The 15,179-nt window shown below is 46.3% G+C and overlaps 1 protein-coding gene across 1 annotated transcript; it reads right to left on the minus strand.

Annotated features, from left to right (window-relative positions):
- Positions 1-5,731: 5,731 nt before the first annotated feature.
- On the minus strand, positions 5,732-9,868 carry LOC141733489 (gastrokine-1-like). Its single transcript, XM_074563894.1, has 5 exons — positions 9,728-9,868; positions 9,198-9,353; positions 8,865-8,975; positions 6,974-7,112; positions 5,732-5,990 (listed from the first exon to the last, which is right to left on the minus strand). Exons 3-5 carry the CDS (start codon positions 8,922-8,924, stop codon positions 5,872-5,874), a joined length of 318 nt encoding a protein of 105 aa, XP_074419995.1. The 5' UTR covers positions 8,925-8,975; positions 9,198-9,353; positions 9,728-9,868; the 3' UTR covers positions 5,732-5,871.
- Between the last annotated feature and the right edge of the window lie 5,311 nt (positions 9,869-15,179).

Genomic DNA, 15,179 nt, shown 5'->3' on the forward strand with positions numbered 1-15,179 from the left:
GTCAGCCCTGAAGGAAGCGGATAGCCTTTGGAAGTCAGAGCTTGTCAGGGGCTAGCCAGGAGCAGAACAGGGTGTTGAAGTTTGTACTGCCCTAAGGAAGGGGCTGAGACTAGTCCGTGGATTCTTTTTTAGTATTTTTCAAAGCAAATGAGCTGGATGGAGGGTGTGAAAATAGGAAGGATAGAAGAAAAGCTTCCTCCCTGGAGACTGATGTGCTGGTTTTGAGCATCTTGGGAAAGTACTTAGGGCCAGCTTCTGATCTGAGGTAGAGCTAGGGCTCCTACCAGAGCCGGCTAGCTTATGACCTGTGTCTGCCTAAAGATTAAAAGAAGACTGAGAATCTCTTTCGGTTGTTTCTGACTGGCCCTGAGCTGAACAACTATGTGGAGTCAAAAGAAATTAAAGTAAATAAAAATCGGTACCTCAGGAAAATAACAGTGGCCTGAAGCTAGCAGAGGAAGAAGGGAGCGGAGGAGGAGACCCGATTCCTTGTGTATCTGTGGATTCAGGCTGACAGAAGGCCCAGGAAAGCTTGGGCAAAAGCCAAGGAATGAGGCATCAGATGAAGCTTAGAGCACTCTGAGATGGAGGGAGCTTCTGGCAAAGGGAAACACCGTGCTTTGTGCTATAACTCTGACTTTCTCCAGGGCTAGACCTCTTCATGTGCCTATCTTGAGCATGTGTCTTTTTGTTTACGGTCTGGTAAGAGCAGGATCAACACTCTGGAGAAAAGCAGCTCCATAATAGGCAGCTCATGTGAGACACAGGAGGGGGTGTTGGAATGTCTGTCTGTCCCTCCCTCCCTTGCTCGCTAAAAATGCCAGAGACAAAAATATTGTGACGGCTGAAGCTTTTGTGTGAAAGACCTAACAGCTGTCAGAGGTCTGGGAGTGTGGTATTCTTTGTGTGAAAGAGACAGGCAGGAAGGTGTTTAAATCACATACAGCATAGTTAATTAAGCTCCAAGTGATGGCCTTGGTGCATGAATAGAATCTGCAAAATGATGCAAAGTGTTATCAGCAGGTTTTCATGTTTTATCGTTACTGTCGAGATCTCAAAGCCTTGTTCGCAAGCTTTCACGGCACTTCAGGAAGCTGCTACAGCAGCCTGCATGGATAATCGAGATGCAACAAATTGCCTGCCCTGACCAATGTCATCATCACAAATGTATTATCATTGTACAGGAATTGCTTCCCTGTCAGCAGTGTAGACTTGTCCTTAAATTCACTGGCCGTGTCTTCAGCTGGGGTAACTCGGCACAGCTCTGCTAGGATCGCGGAGCTGCACTGTCTCACATGGCGTAGGACAAGACTTCCCCGGGTATGAGTTGTGTGCCTTCACGGTTCAGTTGGGCACCGTGTAAGTCAAGGCTGACACCCAGTGGCCAGGAAGGCCTTTTTCTTCCCTGCGTTGCTCTAATTTTTCAACAGACTCCCTTGTCGCTTGCTTTTATCTGACTTTGACCCGCTTTGATTTTATTTCCCTGTGCTGCAGCGTGTAAGGCTGTATTGTATTATCTTCCTGGCGATTAGAGTTCCTTCCACTAGCTGTTCTAACAAGGGCTGCTAACTCTGCATCTGGATGCAACCTCTTCCCGACGAGGAATATCAGGCTCAGTTTACAGATGAAAATATATTGTTTGCAAGGTATTAAATAAAACAGGAGGAAATATGGTGTAGGGAATAACTCTGCCATAATCCGGGAAAGCCATGCAGTTGCTTTCCAAGTCTTGTGTTTTCATGTCTGCCTAACCCTGCCTAGGAGCAGGGGGTGCAGTGTTGTGCCCTGTGGTTAGTGCCGTAGGAAATAGGGCTGTGCACTTCTCAACAGCCTTCCCTCCTCTACGAAGTGTTGCATGTGTATTGCTTTGCTTTGCCCTTACTTTAACCACTTCCAAGCACTTTGCCAGGGCTACAGCATCCTTGCAGCACCTCTGCAAGTGGTTTTTTACATTCCCTTAGAGCCGGACCAAATTCATCCTGGTCTACTCAAAGGGTGGTATATTTCTCTCTAATTGAATTTAGACAAAGGTGGCACTGATCCTGAGTTTGGAGCAATGTGGAGGAAATCATTAGGGGCTTCTGGTTTTCAGCACTTCTGGAAATTGGGTGGCTGAGTTTGACCTCCCTTCTTAAATGAAAGTACTCAATTAAGGTCAGGTTCTTAGAAAATACTTTTTAAAACTCTGACTGCTCTAATGACCAAGTGCAAACAAGAGTACGGGTGTCCGGATTCTCAGTCCCCTGTCGTTCACAAGGACGCAAACTCAATATTCTCCGTAGCAGTCGGTTCAGTTTGACCAGATAGTTAGCCAGCAGGAACGAGCCCCTTGGAGACATGAAGGTGTATGAATCCTGAAACGATCAAGTCCAAGGTAACAGTGAATATCTAGAAACGCACATCTAACTTTGAGCAAGTGAATACGCAAATGGCACTGATGAAGCACTGTTTGCTTAAATGACTCTTAGGGTCTTCTGTGGGTTGGTTTCCATGGGCTTTAAGGCAAAAGGATAAGCACACGTGCCCAGCAGGCGGGAGCAGAGCTGCACAGAATGAAAGATTCAGAGTTCCTGACTACATTTCACATAATCCTATGGGATTTAAAAGTAAATCCTACCGCATTGCTGGATTTGCAGTGTCTGACTCACCCTTTTCAATCATGGAGAATGTGACCGTGTATCTCGGAGGTGAGGCATGGGATCTTAAGTGACCCTGCTCCTTCTTGCAGGCTTTCTTTGGAAGAGGTTAATTCTACTGACGTGTGCTCCAAACTGGAGTTTGGACTGGAAGGGATAAATGGAAAACTTTTCCCCCTTCGGCCCGTGCTGTGTTGTCAAATTGTCCTCTCCTAATGAGGTTTACAGATCTCCTTTGACTGAGCAACTGTCTTTAGTAAGGCACTTACTAGTGCAGCCTTTAGGTTTTAAGGGGCAAAATGCAGACGAATGTCTGCAGGGTGCAACGGTGGCTTCTTAAAATCCCATATTGTTGCATATCAGAGCCTGGGCGATGCCTTTGTGGACACGTGCCATGAACTGCTCTCTGCTGTTAAATGTCACCTGCTGGACTGGGGTAGTTTTCTGCAGTGCTGGAGGATGGTATGGGCTGGAAGATCTGTAGTGAGGCTGTTCTTGCTGTACTTGTTCTTCAGAACTCTCCTCCCAGTGGTGTGAAGCAAATGTGTCATATGCTGTTGGGGGTGTGCCGGGAGGCACGGACTCTGGGCTGGGGTCAGGAGACGTGTAACAGCTCCACTTGCTAACAAGCCATAAAGTTTCCATTGAAGCATCAGGTTTGTTTGAGCCCTTGTCTTAAGTCAGTTTCTTCAGAGCGCTTGTGCTCCATTTTTGTGGTGAGCATCATAGGTGTGTTTTTGTTGCTGCCAAGAAGTTGCTTTGCTTTGCTTTGCTTTGTTAGGTGGCTGAAGTTTCCTTTTCTTTCACTCATGTACGTTTGGCATTAAAATGCACATACTGCTACTAAAAAGCTTCTTTACGGTCCCTATTGGGGAGGGAGTTACATAGAGAAATGCCAATAAGGTGGCAAAGTAGGGCATGACAAGAGCCAAAAGATTTTGTTAGGGTACTGTATAATGAGTAAAAATAAGTGAAAATCCCTCCCAAACTTTGTTTCTTGCCGCTTTCTGTCTTATTTAGCCTCAGCCTGAGCAAAATGCAAACCGCTGGCGTGTGAAGGAATTAAAAGAACTTGTGTAATGCCAAAAAGGAAGGAGATTAGCTGCCATAAAGTACTGTCTCACTCTCTCCTCTGCTAGGACTGATGTGTGCTAACCCAGATAATTGAGATGCCTTTGCCTGAGATGTGCCTAAGTGAGCTGCTACAGAATAAAGCCTGTGGGGATCAGTGAGAGGGTAAGAGAAACTGAGGGACACTGCATGGCTGGTATTCTTACAGAGAGATTTGTATTCACCTGCACGACCCAGGGCAACCTGCCATTTTTGTTAGAACCGAGGAAATAATCAGTCTTGAGTTTTTAAAGTTCTGAGCGTTAGGTGACAACAGTCAAAGATAAATGGGGGGGAAGAGGGGGTGGGAAAGGGTTAACTTTCTAACAGCAGGCTTCATGGTGGGTCAAAGTAGAGATGGCGTTGTTTGTCCTTAGCCTAGAGCTGACAAATCTGACATAAACACTTTGTCTAATGTCCTCATTAATTCAGCAGAAACATTACCGTATTGCTAGCTTGATTCATGTCAAATTTATACTGCTGGAAGATTGGACATATGGAGAATCCCGCACTAGCTATCAGGCAAGCACAAAGACTCTTTCTACATGTCCCTGGCAGCATAAATGGAATAAGTCTTTTATCTGTCTCTGCGGTGCCATTGCAGCATGAAGGAAGTAAAACTGAGCCTGCTTTGTTGGCATCTTCAAGGCTGAGTTAGAGGCGTTTGGGAGGAGACAGCTGGGGATCTCGCCCTGCCTTATGTGGCTCAATAATTGTGTTTATATTGTGCAGGCCTCTTTGAAGCAAAGCTTCATCCACCTGAGTGTTCAATGTGATGCCTCTGGCCAGTCCTTGCTACGCACTGGGAAAATGGAGGACTCTATTTTGGGAGCACAACTACTCTGCAAACTCTACAAGTTAGACCCCTCTTGCCCTAAAAAGGGCAAATTCTGTGTGTCCTCCTTCTTCCTTTCTACCTTTCATGCCACAGGAATCAGGATTTTTAACGTGAGGCGTCTTTCCCTGAAAAGGGACAGGAAGGTCTTAACTCACAGAATCACAGAATGGCAGGGGTTGGAAGGGCCCTCTGGAGATCACCCAGTCCAACCCCCTGCCAGAGCAGGGTCACCCAGAGCCAGATGGCACAGGAACGTGTCCAGGCGGGTTTGGAATGTCTCCAGAGACGGAGACTCCCCCACCTCTCTGGGCAGCCTGTGCCAGGGCTTTACCACCCTCAAAGGAAAGAAGTTTCTCCTCGTCTTGAGATGGAACTTCCCACGGTCAAGTTTGTGCCCGTTACCCCTTGTCCTATCCCCGAGCAGCACCACTGAAAAGAGCCTGGCCCCATCCTCCTGACACCCCCCTTGAAGTATTTATAAGCATTGATAAGATCCCCCCTCAGCTGTCTTTTTTCCAGACTGAAGAGACCCAAATCCCTCAGCCTTTCCTCATCGGAGCGATGTTCCAGTCCCCTCGTCATCTTGGTGGCCCTTTGTTGTCCCCTCTCCAGCAGTTCCCTGTCCTTCTGGAACCGGGGAGCCCAGAACTGGACCCAGGGCTCCAGATGGGGCCTCCCCAGGGCAGGGCAGAGCAGAGGGGGAGGATGACCTCCCTCCACCTGCTGGCCACGCTCTTCTTGATGCCCCCCAGGATGCCATTGGCCTTCTTGGCCACCAGGGCCCATCGCTGGCTCACGGTCATCCCGTTGTCCCCCAGGACTCCCAGGTCTCTTTCCACAGAGCTGCTCTCCAGCAGGTCACCCCCAACCTGTGCTGGTGCAGGGGGTTATTCCTCCCCAGATGCAGCACCCTGCACTTGCCCTTGTTGAATTTCGTGAGGTTCATAAGGTAACTACTCAGTGTGCCGTATTTGTAATATACATACTCTGATGCTTGCCCACCTCTGTGGGTGTGCCCTGTGTTAAGAGCAGGCTTTTAAAAGCGCATTCAAAGGGCTGACAAGGGGTAGAAGAGATGCAATCAAAATATTTTCAGGATGCGTTCATAGATGATAAAGGCTATAGTAATGAGAAACTAGCCAGAGTTAATCCATGCTAAAGGTCTTTAATTGAAAGATATGGTTGCCAATTGATCTGAAGCATCAAGAAGGAATCTCTCGAAAGAGGAGATGCCAGGGAAGAACAGCATTGGGGTTGTACAGCAGCTATTGGGCATCCGTGCTTGCTTCAGAAAGGTTGATAGCCTTGGATTGGGCCCTTGTTATTTGCCTGACAGTACTTGAGGTCCACGAGTTGCAGGACATCAAGTACAGTGCATGATCCGTAATTGTATGTATTTTGTGGTCCTTTAAAAACAAGAAAAGAAAGAAAAAATACCATGAGGTCATAGCTAAGATGGTGTTAAGTGCTCTTTGAATTCATCGGCAGCCCTTAATACCTGGCATGCTGCACTTGCATTTGTAATCAAATTGAGCCATCTCGAGTACCAAAGCAATTAGCAAAGCAAGCAGTGAGCGGGTGGAACTGCTGCTATGTCTGGATGCCACATCCTGTGCCTGATCTGCAGAGCGTCTTTCTCGTGACAGGGTTTGCAGGCAATCGGCTTGCAGTAAGGCTCAGAGTACTTTGCTGGTGCTTCAGGATTAACTCCTCTGAGTTAAACTGAGTTCCTATATATACATTTTAAAAGAATTTCCTTTTTTTTCCCCACGATACAAGAAATTCTATTGCAAGTGATCAGGATGTGATTATGGCACCCACAGCAAGGCAGTTGATTTATACTAGTCTCCATAGCAATGGCTGGCATCCTACCGACCGTGCATGTTATTACTCTGAGGGAGCAATGTTTTTAATAACTGCTGTAATAGAAATATTTTACATGGATAGTGGAAGATTCCTCTGGAGTCACCAAACACAACTGGATCAGAAATGAATGATCACAAAGACTTGCTATTCCGTATTCTTTTGGTTTTCCAGTAGCGAGGGGCACTATTACACTCTACACTGTTAGTATCTATTGCTGTCCGCTATACGGTTATGCTAGTGCCAGTTCACAGGCCCTGACAGGCTTTGACATGACTGGCGAATCCTGTGAAGTGTGTAGGTCTTTAAACTCCTAGGTAAAGCAATCCTTCCACCTCTGAAATTCACCATTTATGGAGGTTGTGACTCAGCACTGTTCCAATGCTGATCTGCAGAGGTACTGAACCCTTTCTGCAACTCCTGAGGTTCTTGATTTGTGCCCATCTCTAGTTGGAAGAGCAGCATTTGTGTATTATTGCCCAAGGGGAAAAAATGCCTGGTTGGTAGTTCATTTGCTTGCACTCACCGTAAACTTCGTAAGTCAGGTAGGTTGTGAGTCCTCTGCACATAGCCATGATGTCTGTTCCGTAAGAGGAGAGGTCAAGGACAGGGCCCTTGACGACAAACGTGATCTCCCTTGCAGGTTGTCCTTGACCTCTCAGGCCCTAAACATCAAAGAACATCACTCAGCAGGATCAATGAATGCCTCAATCTGCTTAATGCTACGCGTATTCCTTTGCTCAGGTTGTAACTTGGAAGCCTGGAAGGGGAAGGCTGTTCATTCAGCCTTCTGACAGGGGAGCCAAAGAGGGCAGCAGCAACGCAGGGCAGATGCATTTACAGTAAAATTATGTGCAAGTGTTGCTTATGACCTGTTTGAGAACTCGGAGTGTCTCAGTGGGGCAGCTTTTTCTGAACTGCTCCAGAGTGCTTTGTTTCAAATGAATTTCAGCTATCTTTTCCTACTTGAGCGCTCCGTTGTCTGGACAAAGTGTCTGGACGCCTGCCTTTTCTCTGATGCCCTAGGCTTCCTGCTGCTTTGCACCTCTCCTTATTCAGCTCCAGCCACCGGATTCCTGTTTGGGCTCAGACAATTAATATGGGGGAAAGGCTGTTGACTATAGAGGTGCTCTCTTAGGCCCTAAAGGAAAATGGAGGTCTGAACAACAGCATCTGCAAAGCAATGTTCCAAAACGAAAAACCCAATTTTGTATTGAAATGACTCAGAAGTATTTTTAGATATTACTGCCCAGAAATAATTAACGCCATGGAAGGTTTCCAGCTGTTCCCTAGCAACCTGCAGACCTAAACTTCCTCATAGAAAACGTAGCTGGGAAGAGGGGCCAGTTGAGGCACCTACTCTTTTTCTCTTGAAAAACCATTCCCACAGCAAAGCCCCAAGCCACGTGGCTGTTCAGAAAAAGAAAATCCTGCCACTTGTGAAAATCTCATCCTCTCAGGAAAGAAAAAGCACAGTCAAGAAACAGCTTGAAGAACTCCAGGGTAAAGGCACACTTAGCAGGGATGACGGGGATTGATGTAGGCTTTCAAAGTTCTGGTGGAATCTTATCAAAGGGTTCCTGAATGCCCACTCCAATATGCTTCCTTCTTGCTGCTAAGCAAGGAGTTGAGATAAGCCTCGGGGGGGGCAGTGAGATGCACCGTAGTGCAAGCAAGCCTAGAACTAGCTAGAGCCGAATGGTTTTGCTCAGGCCGGTACCCGCGTGAACTCTTCCCTTTTTCTTCCCCACCATGCCTTCTTGTCCTTTAAAGCCAGGATTTTTACAAGGACTCAGTTCTCAGGCTTCCAGACAAGCCAGTGTCTACAAAAGGTTAGTATGCTGAATGCTAAAATCGGGTTTAAAATGTCTGTGGCTCATTGTGTGGGCTGAACTTGTGCTCGTAGGGTGCTTGGTTCTTTTGAAGAAGTTTGGAAAGCTTGAAACCTTATTTAAACTTTTTTCCTCATTACTGGATTATTTGCTCTTCCTCAGCTAGAGCTGCCTAGAAAAATGGGATTTGTAGCCTTCAAAGACTGAGATGATGAAGAGCACCATGCCAAAAATATAAAATCTTTAAGCGTAACAAATTGTTTAAAAAGCAGTCTGTCTAAATAATCTTTTAAAACATCGTCAAAATAATCTAAGTAATCTACAGCATCAGAAAAAAACAGGAAAACCCTCCTCCAATGCTTCATAGAATCATCGTAGATTCCTAGAATTGTCTAATTTGGAAGGGACCTTTCGGATCATCGAGTCCAACCATCGACCCGACACAAGTCTAATCAATATGGTACTTCATACTCAATGGCGTGATCTAAATGGCTTTTAAAGTAACTGTGGGTTTAAAAGAAAAGAACAATGTTTCCTTTGCATCACCCTACAACTTTGCAAGCAACTACTCCTGTTTCATCTTACCATGTTCTGCTCAGCCAGCGTGATGAGGGTATCAAAGCGAGGTATCACATTTCTGTTCATTACGGAAATGTAGCAAGTTCCCTGTGACAGCACTCTGCTTGCAATGTAGCCCTGTAAAATAAAGTTTTTGACAATAAGGAATTCAGTTTTTCAAGAACGGAGATTGGGATAACATCTGCATTTAAAAAAAAGCAATAAATGCAGATAGTTTTGACCCCAAAACTTGGACTCGGTGTTAAGAATAAAGAAACAAATCCTATATTTTGGTCATCTCTGTATAGGAGCTGGTCGTCTTGTACGTTTTCGGAAAAAAGCGTGCTCCTTGCCACTCACCAGATTGTAGTTCCAAATGGTTTTCCATGATCCTTGGTTGCTCCTTTGCTCGATAGTTGCCACGCGCCATTCCCTGTTGAGGGTCAGAATTTGGAAGCCTCCGACAATGGTGAATTGCTTGGTTATGATTGGCTGGCTTCCACCTTTTTGCGGAAACTAGAGAACAAAATTAAACAACCCTTTTAGACTTTCAAGTTAGAGCCAGTTATCTGCCCAGAGCTTTAGAAAAACACTGCTAGAACAGAAAAAGTGTGGCCCACAGGGAGCACCTCTAGTGACCACCGTCTTTTCAAAATGACAACAAAATAAGGCTGTGGCATTCTGGAGTAGCCGTAAGAATTCTTGTAATAGATTCAGCGAATAATTTCTGTATCTTACAACTGTCTCCTGGTGGCTGTAGAGTTTTGTGCATGAAAGAAGTTTTACATTCCTATCCTCCAAAGGGATGGGGAAAGAAGCAAGGAAAATTCTAGAAGGAGGGAATCTAGAAAACAGCAGCAATGGATGTGTAACTTGGTCAGTATACTCACGTATTCAGCAAGGGCTGGAGTCAGCAAGAGTCCAAGAAGGACGGTAGTCACGATCTGAAATCAAAATCGAAAACAAAATTGTAGCTGCAGGTCTGGCTGACAAATCTGGTCGTGAGAAAGCTAGTGCCTTTTTCCTGATCTGGTGTTAAAGTGTACTCTTTGGATCCTTTTTTGGTTTCATACTGGAATTACAGTAGTCACCTAAAATGAGTCATCCTTGCTTTACCCTAGAATAACGCAAACTGGGAAGGTAGGAGGTTGCTTTTTTAAGAGCCGACTCTGAAGTTGCTTCTGAGACCTGTACAGAGGCATACAGATACTTCACCGGGATGGGGAGAAGGAATGTAAATTTCTTCTGGTTGGGCATTACAAGAAAGCGGTTGATCCATTAGTGCATCGCTCTGGTTTTGCAAAAGCATTGACAAAAATGGACATGGATTAGGCTTCCTGTAGATCAAATAATGTATAGCTAAGCCTTTAAAAAAATCCTTACCTCTTCATCTGATTAGGTTAATAGGGTCTGAGTTGCTCACTCTGGAGGAGGAAAATCTCCCCAGAGAATACCTTTCTGTTACAGACAGACACAGGCACTTCTGAGAGAGAAAGGCAATGGTTTTGAATCAAAGTTTTAGTTTCTAAGGAAGAAAAAGCATGCATACTCACAGTGAGTTTCATCTTGACTGCAGAGCTGATGCCGGTGCAGGTAGAATGCACAAGGTGAACTGTCCACCTTATATATGTTTTCAGATGTATATAAGTGGAACGGTTAAGTGTTGAAATAAAATTATTTTGCCATTTGCATCCCTGTCTGCCTGTCACTGGAAAGTATTTCCTGCTGTAACTACTTCATAAATACGGGGATTATACTTCTGCAAATTTTGACCTTCCCGAGTCTGATGATTATCAGATAAGAATCCATTTGCCGTGAAAAATTAAACATGTTTTAAAGTAACTTAAGTAACTTTCTGACATGTACTAATTACTTTTGAAAATTCACACCAAACTTCAGACCAGAGATAGCCTCGGGTTGAAAAGAAAAGCCTTACAGTAGACAAAATACAAAATAAACAAGAGCCTTTGTACTTCCCAAAATGTACTGTATGTTACCATGTAACCATAGGGCCCGCCAGAATATTTGGCCCAAATACCACATTGCCACTGAAAATTATTTTACGATAAATAGGCAGTTCAAGCTGAAAAGCGTCATACATGTGCCAGTCTGTGGGTGTCTTTGTTCTTTGAGGTGGCAAGAATAATTTTTTTCTCTCCTTGCCTCAGCTTCTTTTCTGTGGTGATACAAATACTCATTGAAAGAGGTGATCATTCAGTTACGGAGGTTTTTGTCAAGTTGCTCATTTAATTCTGTGTGCAGCCCGAGTCTGTGGCAGGTAAAGGTTGCAAAATTACTTTTCAACTGGAATCCAGCATATTATTAATAGAGGTAGGGGGCTTTAGTGCATAAAAATAACTTCTAAGCGGTCCTGCAAGTACAATTTTAAATTAAATCTGGTCTCAGGTTCACTGAATTGAGTCTGCAATTCCAAAGGGCGCTTTTGAGACATAAAATTATGCCAAATGGTGGTTATCCCAGTTTCTCTGCAAGCCTCCTACCCCTTTTGCTCTCAGGGCTATGACAACAAGGATGGTATTGGGGCAGGCGTCATCCCTTGCCAGAAACATCCGTGCCCAGGTATTCCCTGCCAAGGGGACCGTGGACCCTCTGGTTTGAGCCCAGGAGAGGGTCCCCCTGTTTTCCTACAAGGCTGCTGCTCCCTTTGCACACAGGGCTGTGACAGCCGGGGGTGTGTGATGTTGTGCTGTGCCATAGGCCCTGCTCAGGTCAGACCCCTGCTGCCTCAGGGGCCTTTAAACCATCACCTGTTACAGAGTGTGGCCCATAGTTTTCAAGGGCTCCAAGGGCCCCAGAAAGACATTTCCCAGTGACATGCGAAGGGGCAAGTGACGAGGGCTGTGCCTGCTTGATGTCAGGGAAAATGCAGTGTGACATTGGAAAAGGAGAGGAGATTCCCTCCACAAACTACAAGGCAAGTCAGACAGGAACTGTGTTTAAATACTGCAACCATGTGGCTGCTTTTCTTTGGAGGGGATAATAACCTACTTTGGGGTGCAGTTTTGCTTTGGTTTTCATGTCAGTTAACTATTCAAGACCCCAGAACCATTTTCCTGAACCGACCAGGCTGCTGCATCCTTTATTTAGAGTAGCCCTTGACTGTCAGGAGAACGGGTAAAGTGTCTCTTGGAGCAACTCCTTTCAAACTCCAGCAGAAGGGCCTCTGAGCCAGGAGGGAAGGTGAAGGTCTGGTATTTTCCAGACAGACGGCGTTTCAGACGTGATCGTCTTAGTTGAAGCAACTAGTCCCAGCTCTGGTTTGATTCTTTCAGATTCCCAACTGCACTTCTGATTGGTGAGGGTATGCTTTTTTGCTTCCTGTGTTAAACGTTCTTCAAAGACAGTTCAGGACCACCCGTAGTCAACTCCAAGCTGCATTTAATGCACTTATCAGTTGTGTTACTTGCGGCTTGATTGCTGGGTTGATGAGAGCAATAGTGCATCTGTCTCTTTGCAATTGCACAGAGCTTGAATGCGTTTTCCATATGCGCGCAAACTTTGGAGTCTGTTTCTTGAGATAATGAAGCGATTCTCTCTGGGAGGAAGTTTGTGAGGACTATGTCCCTAAAGCATCAGAGACAAACACAGAAAGCAACATTTGGAAAACCCAAAAATGTAGTTCAGCATCTGTGTGCAAATTTGTGTGTTTCTTAGCTCTGCTGAGGAACTTGTCTTCAGCTTTCTCACCACTGTCATTCACCATCCTACCTGGTGTCCTCGAGGTGGTGCAGGAAAGGGTTTATCAAAGAAAAACCTCTTGTCTATTTTAGCAATGGTGCGGATGTGTTTTGAAAGTACCTTGGTTGCTACGTAGCCCTGTTGAAATAAAAAAGAAAAAAAAGCGTTTTGTTGCAAACAATATACCGTGGAAGATAAGCGGATTGCCAGAGAGAAGTACTTGTTCAAAAAAAGGGCTTTCTACAGTCCAAATAATGATAGGGAAGGAAAATATTGTTCTTTCAATTATGTTGTCCAGGTGCATGTGTCGTGGAGGCTGACAAGGGACTTTGGTAAAAGGTAAATTGCCTTCTCCAGTAATGCCACGTGTATGATGCGTTATAGTCCTTAAGTCAGGGGAAGGAATTCACTGCTGAAAACATCAGTGCAGCAGACAGTACAGCAGAAACAATGGTGAAGTGGGAATGTTCTTCAGCATCTCCTCTAAAATCTTCTTATGTTTTGTTGAAACTTAGTTTGAAGCTCAGGTTGTTGAAGTTTACCTCCATCCCTGGAAAGGTGATGGAACAGCTCGTTCTCAGCATCATCTCAAGGCATGTGGAGGAAAAGAAAGCTATCAAAAGTACTCAACATGGATTCACCAAGGGGAAATAATTTTTGCCTATCTCATAACCTTCTATGATGGAATGACTGGATGGATAGATGAGGGGAGGGCAGCGGACATTGTCTACCTTGACAATGCGTTCAACACAGTCTCCCAAAGCATCCTTAGAAGGAAGCTTCGCAAGTGTGGGTTAGATGCATGGACAGTGGGGTGGATTGAAAACTGGTTGAAAGATAGAACTCAAAGAGTTGTGATTAGGGGCACAGAGTCTAGTTCAAGTTCAGTGACAAGTGGTGTTCCCCAGGGGTCAGTACTGGGTCCAGTCTGCTTCAATATATTCATCAATGACCTGGATGAAGGGACAGAGTGCACCCTCAGCGGGTTTGCTGGTGACACAAAGCTGGGGGGGGTGGCTGACACCCCAGAAGGCTGTGCCACCGTCCAGAGAGACCTGGACAGGCTGGAGATCTGGGCGGAGAGGCACCTTATGGAATTCAACGAGGGCAAGTGTAGGGTGCTGCCCCTGGGGAGGAATAACCCCCTGCACCAGCACAGGTTGGGGGTGACCTGCTGGAGAGCAGCTCTGTGGAAAGAGACCTGGGAGTCCTGGGGGACAACGGGATGACCATGAGCCAGCAATGGGCCCTGGTGGCCAAGAAGGCCAATGGCATCCTGGGGGCATCAGGAAGAGCGTGGCCAGCAGGTGGAGGGAGGTCATCCTCCCCCTCTGCTCTGCCCTGCCCTGGGGAGGCCCCATCTGGAGCCCTGGGTCCAGTTCTGGGCTCCCCGGTTCCAGAAGGACAGGGAACTGCTGGAGAGGGTGCAGCAAAGGGCTACCAAGATGCTGAGGGGACTGGAACATCTCTCCGATGAGGAAAGGCTGAGTGATTTAGGTCATTTTAGTCTGGAGAAGGGAAGACTGAGGGGGGATCTTATCAATGCTTATAAATACTTCAAGGGGGGGTGCCAGGAAGATGGGGCCAGGCTCTTTTCAATGGTGCCCGGGGACAGGACAAGGGGTAATGGGCACAAACTTGACCATAGGACGTTCCACCTAAACACGAGGAGGAAATTGTTGAAGTTCCTGCTGATTGGAAAAGGGGAAACATAACCCCCATTTTCAAAACAGGAAAAAAGGATGACCCATGGAACTACAGACTGGTCAGTCTTACCTCTGTGCCTGGCAAGATCATGGAGTGGATCGTCCTGGAAACTCTGCTAAGGCACATGGAAAATAAGGAGGTGATCGGTGATAGCCAACATGGCTTCACCAAAGGCGAATCGTGCCTTACAAATTTGGTGGCCTTGTATGGTGTTGCCACAGCATTGGTAGATAAGGGGAGAGCAACTGATGTTATCTACCTGGACTTATGCAAAGCGTTTGACACTGTGCCACACAACATCCTGGTCTCTAAATTGGAAAAGCACGAATTTGATGGATGGACCACTCAGTGGATAAGGAACTGGCTTGATGGCTGCACCCAAAGAGTGGCTGTCAATGGGTCCATGTCCAAGTGGAGGCCAGTGACAAGTGGATTCCCTCAAGGATCAGTACTGGGACTGGTCTTGTTTAACATCTTTGTCAGTAACATGGACAGTGGCATAGAGTGCACCCTCAGCAAGTTTGCCGGCGACGCCAAGCTGTGTGGGGCAGCTGACACGCTGGAGGGAAGGAATGCCACCCAGAGGGACCTCGACAGGCTGGAGAGGTGGGCCCATGCGAACCTCATGAAGTTCAACAAGACCAAGTGCAAGGTCCTCCATCTGGGTCATGGCAATCCCAGGCACAAATACAGGTTGGGCGGAGAATGGATTTGAGAGCAGCCCTGAAGAAAAGGACTTGGGGGTGCTGGTGGGCAAGAGGCTCAACAAGAGCCGTCAGAGTGCACTAGCAGCCCAGAAAGCCAATCGTATCCTGGGCTGCATCAGGAGAAGCATGGCCAGCAGGTCAAGGGAGGTCATTCTCCCCCTCTACTCCACTCTCGTGAGACCCCACCTGGAGTACTGCGTCCAGCTCTGGAGTCCTCTACACAAGAAGG

The sequence above is a fragment of the Larus michahellis genome, chromosome 20, assembly GCF_964199755.1.
Source record: "Larus michahellis chromosome 20, bLarMic1.1, whole genome shotgun sequence".
Classification (NCBI taxonomy): domain Eukaryota; kingdom Metazoa; phylum Chordata; class Aves; order Charadriiformes; family Laridae; genus Larus; species Larus michahellis.

Coding starts and splice junctions, on each gene's coding strand:
- LOC141733489 (XM_074563894.1), bottom strand. CDS start 8,924: ATGAACAGAAATGTGATACCTCGCTTTGATACCCTCATCACGCTGGCT. Junction 7,113..8,864: donor CGCTGGCTGAGCAGAACATG/GTAAGATGAAAC, acceptor TTTGATGTTTAG/GGCCTGAGAGGTCAAGGACA. Junction 5,991..6,973: donor CCTGACTTACGAAGTTTACG/GTGAGTGCAAGC, acceptor TTGTTTTTAAAG/GACCACAAAATACATACAAT.